General features: G+C 46.0%; 1 protein-coding gene across 1 annotated transcript in view; it reads left to right on the forward strand.

Moving 5' to 3' along the window:
- OAZ2 (ornithine decarboxylase antizyme 2) overlaps positions 1–21,682 on the forward strand; it is a 67,447-nt gene that overhangs the window by 29,549 nt on the left and 16,216 nt on the right. Inside the window, 1 exon segment of the mRNA XM_082737278.1 lies at positions 6,603–6,676. Coding sequence (XP_082593404.1) covers positions 6,603–6,676 — 74 coding nt within the window.

Genomic DNA, 21,682 nt, shown 5'->3' on the forward strand with positions numbered 1-21,682 from the left:
GGAGTGGTGGAGGAAGGAGAGGGCAGAGGCTTAGGAATCCCAGCCGACATCTGGAAGCCTCCAGAGCTGGCTTGTAGGATCTGAGAGTTCCGACGACAGCAGTGGTTATACCAACAGTGATAGTCACTTACTCCTTTACAGCTGACAAACATGTTCACACACAGCATCTCTGGTGATCCTCAGAAAAGCCCTGTGAGATAAGCAAGAAAGGCATTATTATCTACATTTTGCAGCTATGGAAATGGAAGTTAGAAGGGCCCCACAGAGGGGTGCCTGGGTGGCTCAGCTGGTTGAGCATCTGACTCTTATTTTGGCTCAGTGCATGATCTCAGGGTCCTGGGATCGAGCCCCACATCAGGGTTCTGTGCCTAGTGAGGGGTCTGCTTCTCTCCCTCTCATTCTACCCCTCTCCCTGCTTTCTCTGTCTCAAATGAACAAATAAATCTAAAGAAAAAAGGGGGGCCCACAGAAAGCAAAAGGCTCGAGACCCGGTTTTCTGACATATCTGTCCGAAGTTAAATGTTTCCCTGTAATTCTGGGCCACAGGGTCTCAAAACGGCCAGGGCTCCTGGGAGACTGGGAGAATCTCATGGAAACTGGAAGAGCCCACTAGGACACGAAGAAGAACCAGCAGTTACCCACACCTTTCTAGTTACCTGGTTAAGAGGCTAACCAAACAAACAAGAAGCAAAGGCTCCAACCATTATTGTATGTGTGAGGGAAAAACCCCTGGATAAGGGTGATCAGAACTCAGAAGTCTGAAGGTAGACGTGTTTCCTGATTTGGCTAGAGCGGGGTCATATGTATATTTGTAGCGACTCCTCATACCCGACTTGGATGATCTTGTTAACATTTTATAAGCAGTCGCATCTTCGCAATGCTGCCTGAATGAGTAGTTTTTATCACTCAAGATGAATCACTGGAGTTTGTGGCTTTCAATACCTTAAAATCACGGGGCTAGGAGAGAAGGCAGGAGCTATGCCCACAGCCTATAGTCACGAAGCACTCCTGTCTCAGATTTTTGCAGTTGCTCTGGGATGTGATCTGGGGAATAACTGTCTCCATTTCATGGACAGGAAGTTTAAGTCTGGAGAGGTGCCAGGGTTGTATTTGGCTCTCATCACTGGCGGAGGGGGGGGGGGACCACACCCTCTAACCCATTCATTTTCTCTGCATTCATCCTTCCTTGCCACTGACTCTTGTTGGATGTTTATTCCCTGTGTAGCCTGTGTCTGGTGCTCAGGTGGAGGATAAAGTTCCTATTCTGGGGATGCAGCTGTAGATCTGGGCCATGGATCAACTTAAGTGCATAGAAACCAGGAGGGCAAGATTTAGAAATGGGCGGTTCCAGGGCACCTGGGTGGCTCAGTTGGTTAAGTATCTAACTCTTGAATTCCTCTTGGGTCGTGATCTCAGGGTTGTGAGATCAAGCCCATGTCAGCCTCCATGCTGGGCTGGAACTTGCTTAAATCCCTCTCTCCCTCTCCCTCTCCCTCTGCCCTCCCCTGCCCCCAAATAAAGAAAGAAGGAAGTCAGTGGTTCCAGATGGCTCCCCCTGCCCATGCCACCCTCCTGTTCTCCACCTCCGCTCCCCTGAGTCCAGACCCTGCTCTGGAGCCATGTTTTGTGGTTCCGTTCTTAGCTTCTCAGAACAGCTACATGGGTGGTTTAAGATGTGGGCGTGGAGGGAGATGCCCCCATTTCCCACCCCAGGGTGACTCCTCCGCTTCCGGAGCAGGACACCATAGACGGTCAGCCCCTGGTAAAGGCAACCTGTCCTACTAGAGGCTTCTCAGCTGTACCAGTTTTTCTTTCAAGGCCCAGGTTCTCATTCTGGAACTGATGGAGTGTGCCTGTTGGAAAGAGGCTTGGGTTTCAGGAAAGAGATGGAGAGAGAGAAACCATGAAGAAGATTTCCCCCCAAAATCAATTCCCCCCAATTTTTTTTTACATGTGCTATTCGTGGATGTGTATATTTATTTTTTAAGGTTTTTATTTATTTTTTAAAGATTTTGTTTATGTATTTGGCAGAGGGAGAGAGCACAAGCAGGGGGAGGGGCAAAGGGAGAGGGAGAAGCAGACTCCCCACTGAGCAAGGAAACCAACTTGGGCTCCATCCCTGGGATCATGACCTGAGCTTAAGGTAGACATTTTACTGAGTGAGCCACCGAGGCGCCCCATTATTTTTTTAAGTAGTTTCTACACCAAACACAGGGCTTGAACTCATGACCCCGGGATCAAGAGTCACATGCTTTTCTGATTAAGCCAGCCAGGTGCCCCTATGGACATACATATTTAAATCTTTCGGGGTGCCTGGATGATTCAGTCGGTTAAGCTTCTGCCTTTGGCTCAGGTCATGATCCCAGGTCCTGGGATCGAGCCCCACATTCTGCTTCTTGCTCCGTGGGGAGCCTACTGCCCCCTCTCCCTCTGCCTGCTGCTCCTCCTGCTTGTGATCTATCTCTCTGTCAAATAAATAAATGACATCTTTTAAAAAAAAAAAATCTCTCCTGTCCACAGCCACAGATGCCCAATACCATTTTCACAGTTTCAAAGGACTTTCTTTCCTGATTCTCTAGAGCCTACAGGCTGATTGTCAAACTCAGGCATTCAGGACCCACCTCAGTCTGGCTTCTGGCCCTTTCTTTACTGTGCATTCAAGTCAAGACATTTGCTGACCACTGTGCAGGCGCTGAGATACTCAAAGAGAGAAGTTTTCCCCTCTGAAATTGAGGTAACTTGGGGTCTCAGTGTGACCTCACCCTAGGTCTCATCTCCAGATATATCTCCCGGCATGTTCTGGGACCCCAACGAGTCCCTTTCTTGGTCTTTGGCTCTTTTCTTGTCCTCCTTCCTCCACATCCTCCATTGCCTCCTTGTACTATGACCACTTGTGTTTACATCTCAGGAGTCTTGTCTGGGCCCAGTAGTTCCTGAGGCGACGTTTTTGCTCACCCAACACAGCCTGATAACGCCGGTGACCTCTGATGAGGCCTCCCTCTTCTCAGGGGCCAGGTGGGTGGAGTGAGGCTCTGGCGCCCTCTTGTGGTCAAAGGTGTCCATAAGCCTCGCCCAGATATCTTTTGGTATCCCAGGAGGAACTCTGCCTGGGGCTACTTCCGGGTCCATTTGTTCTAGGTTGCCTCTGTTCTGGCTAATGCCCTCAAAGTTAGAGTCGGTGGGCAATCACAAATATTTAGGGAACATTGTTAACATTGGGCCACCTGGCTGGCTCAGTACACAGACCTAGGGACTCTTGATCATGTTGGGAATAGAGTTTACTTAAATAAATAAGGGGCCCCTGGGTGGCTCAGTCGTTAAGCATCTGCCTCTCCTACTCCCCCTGCTTGTGTTCCCTCTCTCACTGTCTCTCTCTAATAAATAAATAAAATCTTTAAAAGTTTTAAATTAAAAAAATACATTTAGGGAGCACCTACTGGATTTGTACATAGTTTGTATTGTAGGTAGCCAGTTGCTGTGCTGGAATTGGGGATATGAAAGTAAATATTAGGTCCTGAGAAATTTAATCCAGTCCCTTGCTTGCGTTCACAGACGGAGAAGCATTGACTCTAAGAGGCAAAGAGATGTGCCCCAATTCACTCAGTTATGTAAAATGACATAACACAGGTGTGCTGACTCACTGTTTCACAAAAGATCAAGTCAGTTACCTGTAAGCCCTTCTGGTTGATCAATTAAACTCCTAGATGTCCATAGTAATGTGTCAGGAATGGCACCAAGCTTTCACTGATATTTTCAGAGTTTACGTGTTTAATTTCTCATGTCTGGGAATGGCTCAGATTTGGACAGCTTCTTTTCAGAGCACTATTCCCAAATGTCTCTGTATCAGCACTGCCAGGTGTTGATATCATCTGTGTAAGCCTAACTGGTCTCTGCCCATGCTGGAAGTTTCTTTAGGGCACAGGTCATGCCATCATCACTCACCAGTATAGTCTAGGGCACCCCTGGTGCCTAACACATGTCTGCTAAGTGGCTACTTCACTTCTGAGATGATATTGCAGGCAATATCTGCATGTCTCTTTGGACATGTGTCCTCAAGAGAATGCTACTTCAACAGACCGTTTCCGCTCTGTAAAAGCAGTTGGAACTGTGGGACGGTGCAATGGGCTGCCTTCATAGGCAATGATTTTCTTGTCCCCAAAGGTCTTCAGACATAAGCTAGATGCTGCTTAGTGGGGATATTCTGGTAGCAAGTCACAAACTGGATGACTGGTTGGCCCCATCCTGGTATTTTTTGATCCTGCTCTCCATCATGAAATATCCACCTTAGTCAGGAGTTGCAGACTCCCAGCCTGCAGGGTAAGGGGGTGGCACTGAGGGAGGTGGCCTGGGTGTCTTGGGGGCAGGAAAGCTCAGGCCTGCTGAAAGGGACAGTGCTTCTGGGCCCCAGCCAGTGGCAGCTCAGCAGGATTGTGGCCTCGCATGGCTTGATGTTTTGATCTTTCAAGAGAAATCGGACATTCAGATTTTTTTTATTTTTATTTTTATTTTTTTTTTTTAAGATTTTATTTATTTATTTGACAGAGAACACAAGTAGGCAGAAAGGCAGGCAGAGAGAGAGGAGGAAGCAGGCTCCCTGCTGAGCAGAGAGCCCGATGCGGGACTCGATCCCAGGACCTTGAGATCATGACCTGAGCCGAAGGCAGCGGCTTAACCCACTGAGCCACCCAGGCGCCCGGACATTCAGATTTTAATGGGCAAATTGGATTCATGACTTCGGTTGTTGGCAACTAACCCCCAAATTAAAAACTGTTGCATGTACTAAACCATGCCCGTGTGTTGTTGGTTTGCAACTCAAAGATTTTTTCTAGTTTTCATTTTGTGCACTAAGCCCAGGGACAAAAATTCCCCCCAAGTGCTCAGTGGCACTCAACCCATGTGTATGGCCCCTCCTCTGCCTCCTTTGTTCATTTCCTTTTCTACAGAAGCATTTTGGGCCATCCTCTCATCATCACCTACGTCAATCCCAGATCTCCCCGGTGAGAACTGGCTTCCTGGTGACGGGAAGCTGTATCGGCAATGCCTCGAGAGGCCACTAGGGGGCAGGGTCGGGTGCAGAGAACATTTGGTTTTGACGAGCGGAATCGTGAGGTTTGTAATTATCCTTTGCCATTGTTGCCGATTTCAGCCCTGAATCCAGGTTTTTGGAGTTCAGAAAGGCATCTGGGTCGGTCCCTGAGGGTTCAATGTGGCTCGCCATTTCCCTGTATCACTTCTGGAGTGCAAATTTCTACCTGGACTCCCCGTCCCTGACCCACCGCCCGCCTTGCAGGTCCTGTAACCACCCAGCATTCCCTGATGTCAGGTGGATCCGCCTAAACCCATTTCCCACAGAACTTTCGAGAGCCTTCAATGGCTCATCATTACACACAGCTTTTCAGAAGGGTAGTGGCAAGCCGCTGGTCCCTGTTAAGTGAAAGGGAGTGGGATGGGAGGAGCTTTGACGTAAGACATCTTAAAGTGTGATCCTGGGGGCAAGCTTTGCTGTTATGACTGCAGAAAGGAGGAGGTGGAAGCACATGGAGAAAAATGACCAATTCAGCCGTCAGGTAGACCTCATAACTTTTAACTGTCCTTGCTAGATGGTGGGGGGAGAGAAAAAACGTAAAATATGGTTTCCATCCTTAAAGAAACTATAGCTTGTTAGGAAAACATGAAACACGTGTATAAAAATGTAACTAACTCCGCAGCTTCCAGACAGCTAGTACAGGCAATGATGCCAGCAGGAACTTGGAGAGGGCCCTGGATCTAAATGGAAGGCTTCGCCAAAGCCGTAGTGGTCTCCACACTTGAGTATGTGTATCCCAGAGGTACACAGAGGCTTCTGTAAGGGTCAGTGGCAGGGTTGCGTTGAAGGGAATCAATTTCCAGACCGCCATCTTCGAGGAAGACTAGTCTGCACTTCTGAATGCCTTGCCTCACTTCTCTTCATTTCCACAACTTCTTGCCTGGCATTTTAGGAAAGAAAAGTGTATTATCCATCAGTGCTGCTCACCCATAGTACCTGTTCTCCAGGTACTTTCCCACCTTTTAGAAGTCAGATTTTGGGGCACCTGGGTGGTGTGGTCAGTTGGGCCTCTGACTCTTGGTTTCAGCCTAGGTTATGATCTCAGGGTCCTAGGATCGAGCGGGGTTTCTGTTTGAGTTTGCTCTCCCTTTCCCTCTGCCCCTCCTGCTCTATGCCCTCTCTCTCTCTCTCTTTCTCTCTCTCTCTAAAAATAAAGAAGTAGGGTGCCTGGGTGGCTCAGTGGGTTAAGCTGCTGCCTTCGGCTCAGGTCATGATCTCAGGGTCCTGGGATCGAGTCCCGCATCGGGCTCTCTGCTCAGCAGGGAGCCTGCTTCCCTCTCTCTCTCTCTGGCTGCCTCTCTGTCTACTTGTGATTTCTCTCTGTCAAATTAATAAATAAAATCTTTAAAAAAAATAAATAAAAATAAAGAAGTAAATCTAAAAAAAAAAAAGTCAGGTGTGGTCATGTGACTTGCTTTGGCCAATATGGGTCTTCTGGGTGAACGCATTTTGGAGCCCGTGTGATTCTCCCTCTTACCTTCTTACCTGCCCTGGTGACTGACTGATGACATTTCAGACGGTGGCATCGGGATCCCTGAGTGACGGTGGCATGGACCAGAACTCCCAGCTGATCTGCAACGGATGCATATCGTGAGTTGGGGAGAAGAATCTTTGTGGGTTAAAAGCAATTGAGATTTTGAGGTTGCTTGTTACTATCACCTACTTTAACCTATGCTGTTATATATAGGACTCCTGTCTTCCCCATCCGAACTCTTATTTTGGTGTGTTGCCTTGGTGTGTAAAAGTCTTGGTGTGTAAAATAGTGATTTCCATATTGAGAAAGCGAATGACTCAGGATGTCTGGGCAATAAGTCATTTTGCAAATCAAAGATTTCCCAATATTTTGCTTTCAACCATTGAGGGAGGTGAAGCAAATTCAGTTGTTACTGGTTGGATGATTAGGTCGTATTGAGTAACTCTGCTTGAACTTCTTCCATTCCAGGTACTTATTTATGTGAATGAGATTTCTCAGTATTATCATTTACAAAAATAGGATGTAGGGATAAAATTGATGTTGATCGCTGTCACATTCCAGCATGTATATAAGTATTTCAATATGAGTTGTATTTCTTGTAAAATTTTACTCCCTGGGGCACCTGGCTGGCTCAGTTGGTAAAGCATGCAACTCTTGATCTCCTGGGCTTGGTTGTGAGTTCGAGCCCCACGCTGGGGGTAGAGCTTACTTAAAAAATATTTTTTACTCCTTATACTTAATAATGCTCTATCAACGTTTGAATATATTTATGTCATTTTGATAAACAGCGAATGAATTATAACTATAATGATAAGTCAGTCCAGAAGAAAAATTTAAGGGGCTCCTGGGTGGCTCAGTGGGTTAAGCCTCTGCCTTTGGCTCAGGTCATGGTCCTGGGGTCCTGGGATCGAGCCCCACATCGGGCTCTCTGCTCAGCAGGGAGCCTGCTTCCTCCTCTCTCTCTCTGCCTGCCTCTCTGCCTACTTGTGATCTCTGTCTGTCAAATAAATAAATAAATAATCTTTAAAACAAAACCAAAAAAAAAGAAAAATTTAAACTCTACAGCCTTATGGCCACAAAAAAATAGAATATAATTTTAATTATGTATATATAAATATACATATGTATTATATATATATTTATGGTAGAGAAGTATTGTTTGATGATCAATAAAAGATTTTCAAGCATAAACTATATACTCCATTAGGAGTATTCACACGCACAGGTTGCTTCATGAGAGGACACGCAGGGGAAGGAATTTTAACTTTATCACATGATGAAGCAGTCAGGGGCTGGGGGATAGGCTGTGATCACTTCAGTATATGACTTTTTTACGGCTGATGACTGGAGTTTGCTCACTGGGAAAAGGAGAATTGTGATTTGGGAGTGAGGGAAGGAGTGGGGTTAGTTTTGGCACAGAGCCAGTGACAGTATTGTCAGAGGATGGCATTAAGTATCATGTCACTGGGAAGTGGAGGGAATGATATGGAAGAGGTGGTGGGAGGACACCAGGTCTCACCTTTATTTGCCCTCATGGATTCTTTTTTTTTTTTTTTTAATATTTTATTTATTTATTTGACAGAGATCACAAGTAGGCAGAGAGGCAGGTGGGGGGAGGGGTGCAGGCTCCCCGCTGAGCAGAGAGCCCGATGCGGGACTCGATCCCAGGACACTGAGATCATGACCTGAGCCGAAGGCAGAGGCTTAAACCACTGAGCCACCCAGGCGCCCACCCTCATGGTTTCTTTTACGTCCTCACTTTTCATAGAGACAAGGGCCCGGAAAACAATGGAATGATCACACAAGTGTGATGAGCTTCAATGTTCAGGGCAATGGGGGACGGTAGGGACTATGGCAAAATGGACAACAGCCCAATCTCTTTCGACAGGAACTGTCCTCACTCAACCCACTCAGTGCTGTCTGGAGGAAATATGGCATCAGTGCTAGCCATATCTTCTTCAAGAGAAGAAATCTCTTGAAATCTGTGAAATCTCTCAGTATTGGTTCAAAAATTTCTAAAGTGCTGTGCTGGCCAAACAAGGCATGTGTTTGCAGGATGCATTTGACCTGTGCCTGCTAGTTTGTGATCTTTGTTTTAAGGCTTCTTGCCTAAAGGCAGAGTACTGGACCATCATGTAATCTCTTATCTCTTGGCATGCTGCCCGGCTCTAAGATCTGCGGTTCTGAGGGACTCTAGGCTTCTTAGAGAGATGCTGTGGGAATGGTTGACTTAACTGCTAATGTCTGGTTCCCACCTGCTGTCCAACAGCTAGCTGGTAATAGAGCTCTGCCAGGAGGTTGGGAGCTCTGCAGAAGATTCCAGAAGCATCCTCATAAATCCAGGGAAGTGAGCCAAGGTAGATTCACTAGAAGTTAAGACTCCTCCAGGGGGTTGGTCCTAAAGCCTCCAGTGTCCTTCTCTCAGGCGTTGGGGCAGGTTTTGTGCCTCCCACAGGGCAAAGCCCAGTGGGAATATAGACTGGTGACTGTTTCTCAAAGGGTTTTGTCCTGTGACTAAATCCAAGCAAGGCAGTCAGACATAAATGAAAAAGACCGTTCCTGTGTGTGTGCGCGCACACGCACACACACACACACTCTCTCTCTCTCTCTCTCTCTCTCTCTGTCCCCAGCACTCCCAAGACCTTTTCCCACACAGTCCCAGGGCTGCCGGAAGGGCAGCTGGTCGTGGGAACAGACTTGAGGTCCCCTCCCCCCATGGAAGCTCCACCCTGCTCCATTTACTCCCAGCCCTGCGATCCTGGTTCCCTCCACCCGGCTTACTACTTCCACGGAAGGAAATAGCTGAACAATGCAGCAGATCAGAGACTGGGCACTGGGCCAAGGGCCCTGGGCTCCAAGCTCTGGCTGCTCTACTCCCACTGCACTCCCCTCCCTCTCCCTAAGTGTCACCTAAGGTTGCCTTCCTCAGATCTTCCTCTCGACCTTCTCACCATCCCTAGGAAACTTCAGATGGCTAACAGGACCTTTCGCCCCTTTCCTGGACTTGCTCCTTCCCCATTGTGGGGTAGCCAGTGATGTCCCTACTTCCTCTGAAGTATGATTCCTAGTATGAGGGTCAGAAGCTTGGCTTTAATGGAGATTTTGGCCAGTGGGATTGGGCGGGAAGGAAGGGTTATTTTTCCTGAAGTTGAACTCCAGAGGTGAAAGCAAGTCCTGAGAATGGAGAGAGTGCTGGAACAAGTGCCCCTGGAGCTCTCAGTCTGTCTTCCAGAAAGAGCCATCTCAATGGGGCAGGAGGGGGATGCATGTGCTCACAGGCCTGGTGGGGTTGCGGGGGGGGGGGCATTCTGAGAGTATCAGAAAGGAATCGCTAGTCATTTCCAGTTTCTTGCGGCTGGGAAGGTGGTGGGAACCACTACTTTTGTTTTTCCTGTTAGTCTAAAATCCTATTCTGTTTGGATCCGGAACCCCATGCCCCAGGCAGTTCTGCCTCTTGCTCATTCTTGGTTCTGGTGCTTTCTAATGGCCTTGCCTTCCGCCAGGCATTTCCTGCCCTGGGAGCCAAGGGGCAGGGTTCCTCACAAATTTTTGCCACCTCTAATAGCCAAGCCAGTCTCCCCTCTCTTCCTCAGATCAGGATTCAGGGAGTAGGGAGTGGGTTGGAAGCTGGAGTCTATGAAGGGAGCTCACTGGATAAGTGACAAGAGGCCCATCCTCAGACGCTTTGTCCTGCCACACCCCAGGTGGTGCCAGGACATGGGTGAGAGAAGTCTTCAATCCTAGTCTCTTTCCCTTGACATTTGTTCCCCCCTTCAGTGATTCTGTCCCTGTGTAGCTTGGCCGTATGCGAGGGGGCTGCTTGGAAGCCTAAAGTCTTGACAGCTGGAAAGAGTGCTCAACAAGCCCACTCCCAAACTCAGAATATAGCTGAGAAGCTCAGGCACAGAGCTCAAGTGCCTTGCCCAAGATCAACAACCAGTAAAAGGGGGAGAACTGGGACTCTCAGGTTTTCTGACTCTTAGGCAATGTCTTTCTGTAACTTTCTAGTTTCCAAAGGCTGTGTTGGCATAGCCCTGTGGGGGGGTGCCGTGCGGGGGGGGGGGGGCAGAAGAAAAAGTGTCATCCACTTGGTGTCCTAATCTTCTTGCTTGAGCCTTTTAAAACCCTTATTTTTGTCTTCTTTTTTAATACCTCAGGCTCTATTTTCACCTTGAAAAAGTGGTATTTGAATTGTCTTTTGTTCTTAGCAAAAGAGCTGATGCTAATTCTTCTCAACTCCTGCACTCAGAGGCTGAGCAACCCACTTCTGCACTAATTATGCCAGCTGCGTTTGCTTCCAGTTGTTTCATAAATGTTGAGTCCCGTCTCTCCAACTCAGCTGCAAGCTTTCCCTCTTCACAAAATACTCACCGAATTTTATCACAGTAGCAAAATAACCATCAAGTGCCTACTACAGCCCGAGCTCTTTGCTTCTCACCCTGAAAGAGCGTCCGGTCTAAATAAAAGGGCACAAGACACTGTGAGGAAACAGCGGACTAATGATGGCAGGTGTGACGGTTGCTGTGAAGGGAATGCTCAGGGCTCGCTGAGGAGGTGGCATTTCAGGTCAGATCTCCAGGAGGGGAAACCAGCCTTGTGAAGATCTGGTGAAAACGTGGTCTGGGCCAAAGGCAGAGTGGGAATAAGTGCTCTGAGCTTGTCATGTTTGAGACTGAAAAGGAGACAGAGTTGCTCTAGGAAGGAGAAGGGTGTGGGAAGCAGCTGGAGGGGATTGAAGGCTGAGGTCCATAGAGTCTTGTATGGAGGAGAGGTGAGGAATTTAGATGTTATTACGAGTTAGGAAGCCACTGGAGGGTTTAAAGTACAGGAACAACATGATCTGTATTCTGATTTTATCTATCTATTAATCTATCTTTTGGGAAATAAATAGCTAGTTTATTTTTCTCTCAGCAGGAGTAAGCACATTTCTGGCACACAATAGGTACTTGTGTTTGGGCTCAACATGATTTCTTTTATTACTATTATTGTGTTCTAATAGCCAACAGATGGTACATCCTAAGTTTTTGTTGTAGCATTCAGGGATTCATTAGTTGCGTATAACACCCAGTGCTCATTATCACACGTGCTCTCCTTGATACCCATCACCCTGTTACCCCTTCCCCCTCCCCCTTCCTCCTGCAACCCTCCGTTTGTTTCCCAGAGTCCAAAGTCTCTCATGGTTTGTTCCTTCTCTGATTTCTTCCCATTCCGTTTTCCCTCCCTTCCCCTGTGGTCCTCTGTGCTATTCCTTATGCTCCACATATGAGTGAAACCATATGATAACTTTCTCCGCTAGACTTATTTCACTCAGCATAATCTCCTCCAGTCCCATCCATGTCAATGCAAATGGTAGGTAGGTAGTCATCCTTTCTGATGGCTGAGTAATACTCCATTGTATATATGGACCATGTCTTCTTTATCCATTCGTCCATTGAAGGGCATCTCGACTCCTTCCACAGTTTGGCTATTGTGGAGCTTGCTGCTGTGAACATTGGGGTGCACGTGGCCCTTCTTCTCACTACGTCTGTATCTTTGGAGTAAATACCTCATATAATTGCTGAGTCATAGTGTAGCTCTATTTTTAACGTCATGAGGAATCTCCATACTGTTTTCCAGAGTGGTTGGTACCAGCTTGCATTTCCACCAGCAGTGTAAGAGGGTTCATGATTTCTGTTTGTTTGTTCAGTTTTCTGGGTTTACTGTGATGTAACTGACACACAGCACTGTACTAGCTTAGTATATGTGCTGCTGAAGCGAGCACAGCACTGTACTAGCTTAATGTGTACAGTGTAAAAAGGGGCTTCTGTACATTGTGAAATGGTTGTCACAGTAAATTGAGTTCACATCTATAATCTCATAGAGATATTTTATAAAGTTTTTTTTTTTTTAAGATTTTATTTATTCTTCAGAGAGAGAGGGAGAGAGAGCGAGCACAGGCAGACAGAATGGCAGGCAGAGGCTGAGGGAGAAGCAGGCTCCCTGCTGAGCAAGGAGCCCGATGTGGGACTCGATCCCAGGACGCTGGGATCATGACCTGAGCCGAAGGCAGCTGCTTAACCAACTGAGCCACCCAGGCGTCCCAGAAATATTTTAAAAATCATGTACAAACCCCCCCCCAAAACAATTACAACTATATATGTATATATGATATATATATCTTATATATATATAAATCTTATATATATTTGTTTATATATATGTTTATATACATGTTTGTTTATATATATGTTATATATATATGTTTGTTTATATATATATATATATATATATTTGTTTATATATATATTTGTTATAGGAGGGAGAGGACATCCCAAGAGTTCTCGTCACAAAGAGAGAAAAAAAATTTATATTTATATATATAAATATATAAATAATATATTTATATAAATATAATTTTTTTCTCTTTTTGTGACGAACTCTTGGGATGTCCTCTCCTTCCTACAACTTCCCATACATCCCACAGCAGTGCTGACTAGAGCCATCATTTGTACGTCACACATGTTGTATGTCACACCCCTAGTACTTCTTTATCTTGTAACTGGAAGTTGGTGCTTTTAACCACCCTCATCCAATCCCCCCCCCACCTATATTTGTAAAATACTTAATATATTAATCATCTTGGCTGGATTGAAGGGAATTGATTGGAAGAGGGCAAGAAAGAAGACAGGAGGTCATTTGAAGCCTCCAGTGATCCGAGCAAATGATGGTGGTGGACTGGATGAGGGCAGAAGAGAAGAAGAGGCAGGACTTGTCATGATGGGCTGGATAACAAGAGAGGGGGGATGAAGGAAAGAGAAATTGTAATGACACCTAGGTAGCTGCCTGAGCAACTTAGATAGTGGTGGGGCCATTTGTGAAGATGGGTAACATGGAAAACCCTGGGGAAGCACCAGGTTGGAGGGGGCAGGTGTAATCAAGGGTTTGGGCACGTGAGGTAGAGGCATTTAGTGGATATGTCAGATTGTCATGATTGCCATGTATCGTGTCAAATGGTCAATATATTGCTGTCCCCAAAGCACTACATGTTACATCGGGTGGACAAATCTTAAATTTATTATTTCCCTCCTCACTTCTCCATCACCCCCTTTTTGGTGAAGAAATAGATTTTTTTAAAAAGATTTTATTTATTTATTTGAGAGAGCGAGAGAGAGGGAGAGCACAGAGGGAGAGGGAGAAGCAGACTCCCCACTAAGAAGGGAACCCAATATGGGGCTCCATCCCAGGACTCCAGGATCACAACCTGGGCTGCAGACAGATGTTTAACCAAGTGAGCCACCCCAGTGCCCCAGAGAGATTCTTGTCCTTTAGAAATGCCCTAGGGCGCCTAGGTGGCTCAGTGGGTTAAGCCGCTGCCTTCAGCTTGGGTCATGATCTCGGGGTCCTGGGATCAAGTCCCGTGTTGGGCTCTCTGCTCGGCGGGGAGCCTGCTTCCCTCTCTCTCTGCTTGCCTCTCTGCCTGCTTGTGATCTCTCTCTGTCAAATAAATAAATAAAATCTTAAAAGAAAAAAAAATGCCCTACATTCAGGCTGCCTGGGTATGTCAAGTCTCCAACTCATGATTTCCCCTCAGGTCATGATCCCACAGGGTAACACAGGGTCAAGCCCTGTGTTGGCTCTGCGCTCAGTGGGGAGTCTGCTTGAAATTGTCTCTCTTCCAATCCCTCTGCCCCTCCCCCCACTACTTACACACGCTGCCTGTCTCTCTATAAAATAAACAATTTTTTAAAAAGAAATTTTCCTATTGCTTCTTAGCCTTTTGGCTAAGATCAAGTGAAAAAAAAAAAATCCCTACATTCAGGATTTTGCTGATTGCACTCCTGTGGTGACATTTAACCAGTTCCTCTGTCTCCTTTCATTTTCTACAAACTAGAGAGAGAAAAATGCTTGCTCTGATTCAGGTTCAAGTTTTTTCAAGAATACTTCATTGGTAGTGCTGCACCCTTCCATCAGGAGGCCCCTAACCTTCAGGTGTCTTTCCTTTGTAACAATACAGATATTGGTGACCTTGATCTCAGTGAGGGTTTACAAAGTGGTAATGTTCTATTTTTTCTTTTCCTATTACCTAATTGGTTATCTTGAGGCATGCTTGTAATGAAAATCAGACTGAATGCTTATTTCTTACTCTGAGTAGTTTTCAGAATAATTATCTCACATCAGCGATTTTGTTAACCTGAGTGCAATTCATACAAGAAAGGCAAGTTAAATGCTTGACTTGAGTCTCTTATTTACCAATTTTCAGAAAAATGAGTTGGTTCCTTTGAATTCTCCAAAGGTGATCAGTGAAGGTTATTTTTTTCTTTTATTTCTCTTTTCTCTCTCTCACTCTCTTTCTTTTGCCCTTTCTTTCTTTTTGTTTTCTTTATTATTTGAGAGAGAGAGCATGAGCAGGGTGAGGGGCAGAGGCAGAGGGAGAAGCAGACTCCCCGCTTAGCAGGAAGGGGCCCCATCTCAGGACCCCATCCCAGGCAGGACCCTGAGATCACAGCCTGACCCAAAGGCAAACAAACGCTTAACCAATTGAGCCACCCAGCTGCCCCTCTTATTTATTTTTATTTTTTAAATTTCTGTTCTTTTTTCCCTTTCTTTTGAAACATCAGTAAGTACTCGTGAATTTTATCATTATAAATTAGATTTTATCAGATTTTTTCTGGAGGGCAGATTTTTATTCAGAGAGAATTGGGCCTGAATTTGTATTTCTGGAACATCTTCTAGACACCGGGCTAGGTGCCTTTACATACATTATTTTATTTGATCCCCATGGTAGACTTGGAGGACAGGCTCTGTGGTCCCCTGTTTTTCGCAGAGCCGAGACAGACCCTTCGTAGCTACGTGACTAGTCTAAAGTCATCCAGCCAGGCAGAGGCCAAGGTCAGATTTGTCTGAACCACATGGCACCAGGTAGCTCTTTTGAATGAGATGCTACAGACACTGGTTCCCTAAATGGGGTCCACTGATTACTTCTCTAGTCTCCTTCATACCTCTTGTCATATATCCTCATACTTACCTGTTTTTGTTCTCTTGAGGTTGTCACTGTCATACTTGTAAAAGCAGTCCCTAGGGACTAGAATACTTCTCTGCCCTATAACCTAACTCATAGTTGTCCTTTTTTTAAAATTTTTTCCAGTTTCTTTTTTTAAAGTAAGCTCTGTGTCCAACATGGGCCTTGAACACACAACGCTGAGATCAAAAGTCCCATGCTATGTACTGAGCCAGCCAGGTGCCCCACTCATAGCTTTTTTTGTTGTTTTTGTTTAATACATTTAAATTATACTTACATATATAATTTTACCTCAATGCCAACTTACCACGTTATGTATATTCTTCTCAGATTGAACATTTTATTGAGATAATTGTAGAATCATAGGCAGTTGTAAGAAATAATACAGAGAGATCCCTTATACACTTTGTCCAGTTTCTTTATTTTTTTTTAAGATTTTATTTATTTGACAGAGAGAGTGAGCACAAACAGGATAAGTGGCAGGCAGAGGCAGATAAAGAAGCAGACTTCCTGCTGAGTCAAGAGTCCAGCATGGGTCTTGATCCCAGGATCTTGGGATCATAACCTGAGCCAAAGGCAGATGCTTAACCAACTGAGCCACTCAGGTGCCCCCTACACTTTGTCCAGTTTCTTTCCAGTGGAAACATTTTGCGAAACTAACCATAGTAGAACATCACAACCAGCATGTGAACAGTGGTCTATCTTATTCAGGTTATGCCAGTTTTTCTTGTTCTTATCTGTGTGTGTGCCTGTGTGTGTTTGGTTTTATACAGTATTAGCACGTGTGTAGGTTCAGGGGGTCCACCCCTAGCGTCACCACCAGCATCCCTCTGTGTTGCCCTTTTATAACCGTGGCCCACTCCCTCACCCCATCCCAAACCACTGCCAGCCACTCATTTCTCCTCTGTTTCTAAAGTATTATTATTTTCAAATGTTATATAAGTGGAATCCTACAGCATAGAACCTTTTTCAGTCAGCATACTTCCCAAGACATTCATCCAAGTTGTTGCATTTATTAGTCAACAGGTCAGCCCTTTTTAGGGCTAACTAGTAGTCCGTGGTGGCTGGGGACGTGCCACACTGTCTTTAATCATTCACCTGCTGAAGGACATCTGGGCTCATTCTAGTTTTTCATAATAATGAATAAAGCTGCAGTGAGCATACATATATAAGTTTTTATGTGAAGATGTTTTCATTTCTCTGGAACCAGTGCCCAAGAGTGCAATTCCTGGGTCGTCTGATAGTTGCACAGTTAGCTTTTTTCTTTTTAATGTTTTATGTATTTGAGAGAGAGAGAAAGAGCGTGCAGGAGCAGGGGGAGGGGCAGAGGGAAAAGTAGAGAGAGAATCCCTAGCAGGCTCTGCAATGAGCATGGAGCCTGACTCAGGGCTTGATCTCACAATGCTGAGATCATGGCCTGAGTCAAAATCAAGAGTTAGAGGCTCAACTGACTGAGCCACCCAGGTGTCCTAGCCTGGTTAGTTTTCTAAGAAAGTACCAAATTGTTTATCAGAATGGCTGTGATATTAGTTTTCAAGGATTGGAGAGGATGTTTATGTGCTGATGGGGAAGATTAGATAGTGGGAGGCAGGTTCTCAAAAAGTGGAGAGAGGGTGGGCCCCATGGCTCCTGTGGTGGGCTTGTAAGGAAGGGGACATTTTTCAGAGTACAGGCAGGGAGAGATCCTGGAGGTTGCAGAGGGAGATAGGTTTGCGGGTTGTCATTAGGAATGAGAGGAAGCTCCCCTTTGCTTCTATTTCCTCAGCAACAAGAGAGGCTAGGGCAATACACTGCTATCCATCAAATCACCATGTCATATGCCAAAACAAATACAGTGTTAGATGTCAATTATATCTTAATACAACTGGGAGAAAAAAAAAAACACTTCAGAACCTATGTCATCAGCTAAGATGAGAGGGGAGAGGTTATTTATTTATTTATTTATTTATTTGTCAGAGAGAGAGAGAGTGCACAAGCAGGCAGAGGCAGAGAGAGAAGCAGGCTCCCCACCGAGGAGCCCGATGTGGGACTTGATCCCAGGACCCTGGGATCATGGCCTGAGCTGAAGGCAGTGGCTTAACCAACTGAGCCACCCAGGTGTCCCAAGGGGAGAGGTTTTATGGAGTGTTGTAAAGCAAACTTACTGGAGAAGTGTCGTAGGCATTCCCAGGCAGTGTTGAGAATCTGTTTGAGGTTAAGATCATGAACATGAAATGAAGGTAATCTGCAAAGGCACTGGGAAGGTGGATGGTAAATTTATTCAGAGTAGGGTTTTTTTCAGGCCAGCACATGTGGAGGAGAGAAGGCAAGACAGTGGTTATAGTAATGGATGATGGAAATGAAGGTAAGAAAGAAGGAACATGAAAAGTGCGTCTAATGAGTAGTGAGATATTAGTGAGGTCAAAGAATTGTCCAGGGAGACTTAACTAAGGAAAAGGTTGTGACTGGAGAGTCTCCATATTTTTTTTTAAGATTTATTTATTTGACAGAGAGAGATCACAAGTAGGCAGAGAGGCAGGCAGAGAGAGAGGAGGAAGCAGACTCCCTGCCAAGCAGAGAGCCCGATGTGGGACTCAATCCCAGGACCCTGAGATCATGACCTGAGCCAAAGGCAGAGGTTAAACCCACTGAGCCACCCAGGCACCCGGGAGAGTCTCCATATTGGAAGTGGAATGACTTTTAGTGAAGACAAAGTTGAGGGTGTGACCACAGGAGTGGACAGCTGCTGTGGAGCATGAAAGATATTGCTGGGGATGAGGTGGTCAGGGAAGTGATGGAGAGGCCATCTCACATTGATGTGGAGTTCACCAAATATAATAAAGTATAGGATGGACAGAGAGGTCCAAGAGCTAAATGATGGGCTGTGAGCGACCAGGAAGTTCACTGATACTATCAACCAAGATGGTATGGTCCAGATGGTGAAGCTTCAAAGGAACAGGGGTTTTGTAGGAGGAGTGGGGGAAGCACTGGTTTAGGAATGGCATTTGGGTTTGGAAAGGAATGTATTTACCCACTTGCTGACTCTGAGGTCCAGAAGAATAAGGAAAATAACATTCACTTAAGAGGGCTGCCAAAGACTCAGTGTACTTAGGGGGAGGCAAAGTTTCAGATGAGGCAAGGAGTTGAAGGCAGCATACTGAGAAAAGTCTGAGGATGTGGAAGAATTTGCTGCTCACAGGTTGCGGAGGGCACGGAGGAAGGATGTGGCTGAGGGCGGGAGCTGGAAGCATCTCGCCAGTGGGAGCACAAAGATGGAGGTGATAATAAATGAGAAGGAACTCAGACCTGTGGTGATGGCTGAGGTAAGTAGGGATAGGGGAATGATGGGTTACAATGCTGGCCAGAACTTTCAGTATTGATGGAAAATCTGCACTCTAAACACTAGCCACATGTAGCTTTTATGCACATGAAATGTGGTGAATGGGATCGAGAGGCTAAATTTTTAGCCTTATTCTAATTAATTCAAGTTTAAATAGGCACATGTGGCAGAATGTGGCTTCCCATTTTTTTTTTTTTTTTTTTAAGATTTTATTTATTTATTTGACAGAGAGAGATCACAAGTAGGCAGAGAGGCAGGCAGAGAGAGAGAGAGAGGAGGAAACAGGCTCCCTGCTGAGCAGAGAGCCCGATGCGGGACTCGATCCCAGGACCCTGAGATCATGACCTGAGCCGAAGGCAGCGGCCTAACCCACTGAGCCACCCAGGCGCCCGTGGCTTCCCATTTTTGTGACATTTTCACTTGCTGGTCAGGGGGTCGTCAGGATTTCCACTCTGCCAAATAGCAAGGTGTAGCAGAGAACTTCTTATCTTACTATCATGCAAAACCAGACAAAGCACAGGATCAGGCAACTTGGGGTCCAATTCTTTTTTTTTTTCTCTTTAATATTTTATTTATTTATTTGTCAGAGAGCGCACAAGCAAGAGAGCACAACCTGGGGGAGTGGCAGGCAGGTGGAGAAGCAGGAGGAAGGAGTCTGATGTGGGACTCTATCCCAGGACTCTGGGATCTTGACCTAAGCTGAAGGCAGACGCTTAACCGAGTGAGCCATCCAGGCGCCCTGGAGTCCAAATTCTAACTCTACCACTCACCAGCTTTGAATTGGAACAAATAAATTAACTTGCTTGGTAAGTATAGGGCTTTGGTAAATATTAGTTGACAGAATCGCCCTGAGGTTTCCTTTCATCTGTGGAATGGGAGTGGGGAACTGTTGGCAAAAGTTAGTGCTTTAGCATTATATTCAATAAATAGTCCCTGTTATTGACATAGTGAGTTCTTAATATTTGCCGATTCATCAAAAACTGTCCTTCCAGCCAAAAGGTTGCTTGTCCAGGGATGGGTTGGCAGACATGGGCCATCCCAGTTTCCTTTGAGTTCCAGGTCTCTCGGATTACAAGATGGGGTAGGTCAGGAATAAATTTGATTGTTCAGTTCTGCTACGTACTGGGGTAAGAACATTCCTGACCTGAACTTGGAAGTGTAGATAGGGATAGCCAAGGGGCCAAATTTGGGGATCTAAAGTGAGCCATGTTATTGGAGCCTCTAGTCATCATCTGGGTAGGTTGTTTTTTTTTTTAACTTTATTTATTTGAGAGAGAGAGTGCGAGAGTGAGTGTTGAGTGTATGTTGTTGGGGTTGGGGGGACAGAGGGAGAGAAAGAAGCAGACTCTTTGCTGAGCAGGACTCCAGGATCATGACCTGAGCTGAAGGCAGACACTTAACCCACTAAACCACCCAGGTACCCCATAATGTGGGCAGCTCTGGTATCATTTACCACTTTTATTTTTCCTTAAAAAGCCTGCGTTTCATAGCTCCAACCTTTCTTCCATCCCTGCATCCTCATCACCTAAAAACCAAAAACATGTTTTTTGTGAAGTAGAGTAATGGTGTCCTTGTATTCTAATGGGAGACATTTGTGATTTGGGGCTATAATGAGTTAGGAGTCATAGTGACCTCTGATTTGGAGTGATTGTGATCATCCTTTCTGTGAAGCCATCCATAATTCCCTAGTTATTATCTCTGTGGTCTATTTCAGATTGAACATTTACATCCCTCAGCCTCTTAGTGTCTCTCCCTCCGACTAGATTGTGACATCTGAGGCAGGAATTTTGCCTAAGTGATCATTGAGTATTCCTGGACTCTAGCACATGTCTGGAGCATATAGTAAGTAGCTGCTCAATAATTATTTGTTGAATAAGTGAATGAATGGAATTTGAGGTGATGGCACCCCACTGTGAGCTAAGATAATGTGACCTCTTTTGTTTGCGGTCCGGATTGACTGTGAACAGATTACGTTGAGGTGCCTATGTCTGTGGTGTACAATGACTGCGATCTGAGAGGTCTGTGTACAGTGACTGTGACCTGTTGTCACTGACCTGTGATAAGGACCAGCAGGGATAGTGAACGGAGGTGACTGTGAACCTTGCATGATTGTGATCTCAAGTGGCTGTGAACAAGTTAGCCATGGTGCCTTCCACAATTGCTGTCAGGTGACTGTGATCCTGACCCACAGAGATTTGGCTTCAGATGACCACCAGCTAGGGTCAGACCTTGTTCATTTACCTGAGATGCCTTTCAGGTGCAGAAACTGTTGATCTCAGCTGGCAGCTGAAGATTATTGATCTGCATTATGAGCCGAGGTAACAGATCTGTGAACCTGGGCTCAGTCTGGGAATGGCGCTAATATGTATGTACTACTCTTAGATTTGATTTTGTTTTGTATAATAAAATATCCTCCCAGGGCCTACAAATGACACACCTCTGCTTGACTCCATGCAGAAGAGGTGTAGGGACGACAACTAGGTTGGGTCAGTGTCCAGAAAACTCTACTTGAAATACAACGCATCTTCGTGGGGCGCACTTAAAACCACCGCAACGACCACAGCCTCTCGCAAAGGCCACTTCTCAACCAGACGGCTACCCCGCCCCCCACATCCCCTGGTGCGCCTGCGCGGAGGCGGGGCTGGGCTTTGCCCTTTGTTGTGGGCCCCAGTTTCCCAGGACACCGTGCGGCGCTGGGGTGGGGCTATGCAGATGAGGCCCCGGGGGCGGGGCGGTTGCGGCGGCGTCGGCGGCGTCGGCGGCGGCCGGGGAGGGTCAGTTGGAGGCAGGCGCTCGCTGAGGCAG

The sequence above is a fragment of the Mustela nivalis genome (assembly GCF_964662115.1).
Source record: "Mustela nivalis genome assembly, chromosome: 6".
NCBI classification, from domain to species: domain Eukaryota; kingdom Metazoa; phylum Chordata; class Mammalia; order Carnivora; family Mustelidae; genus Mustela; species Mustela nivalis.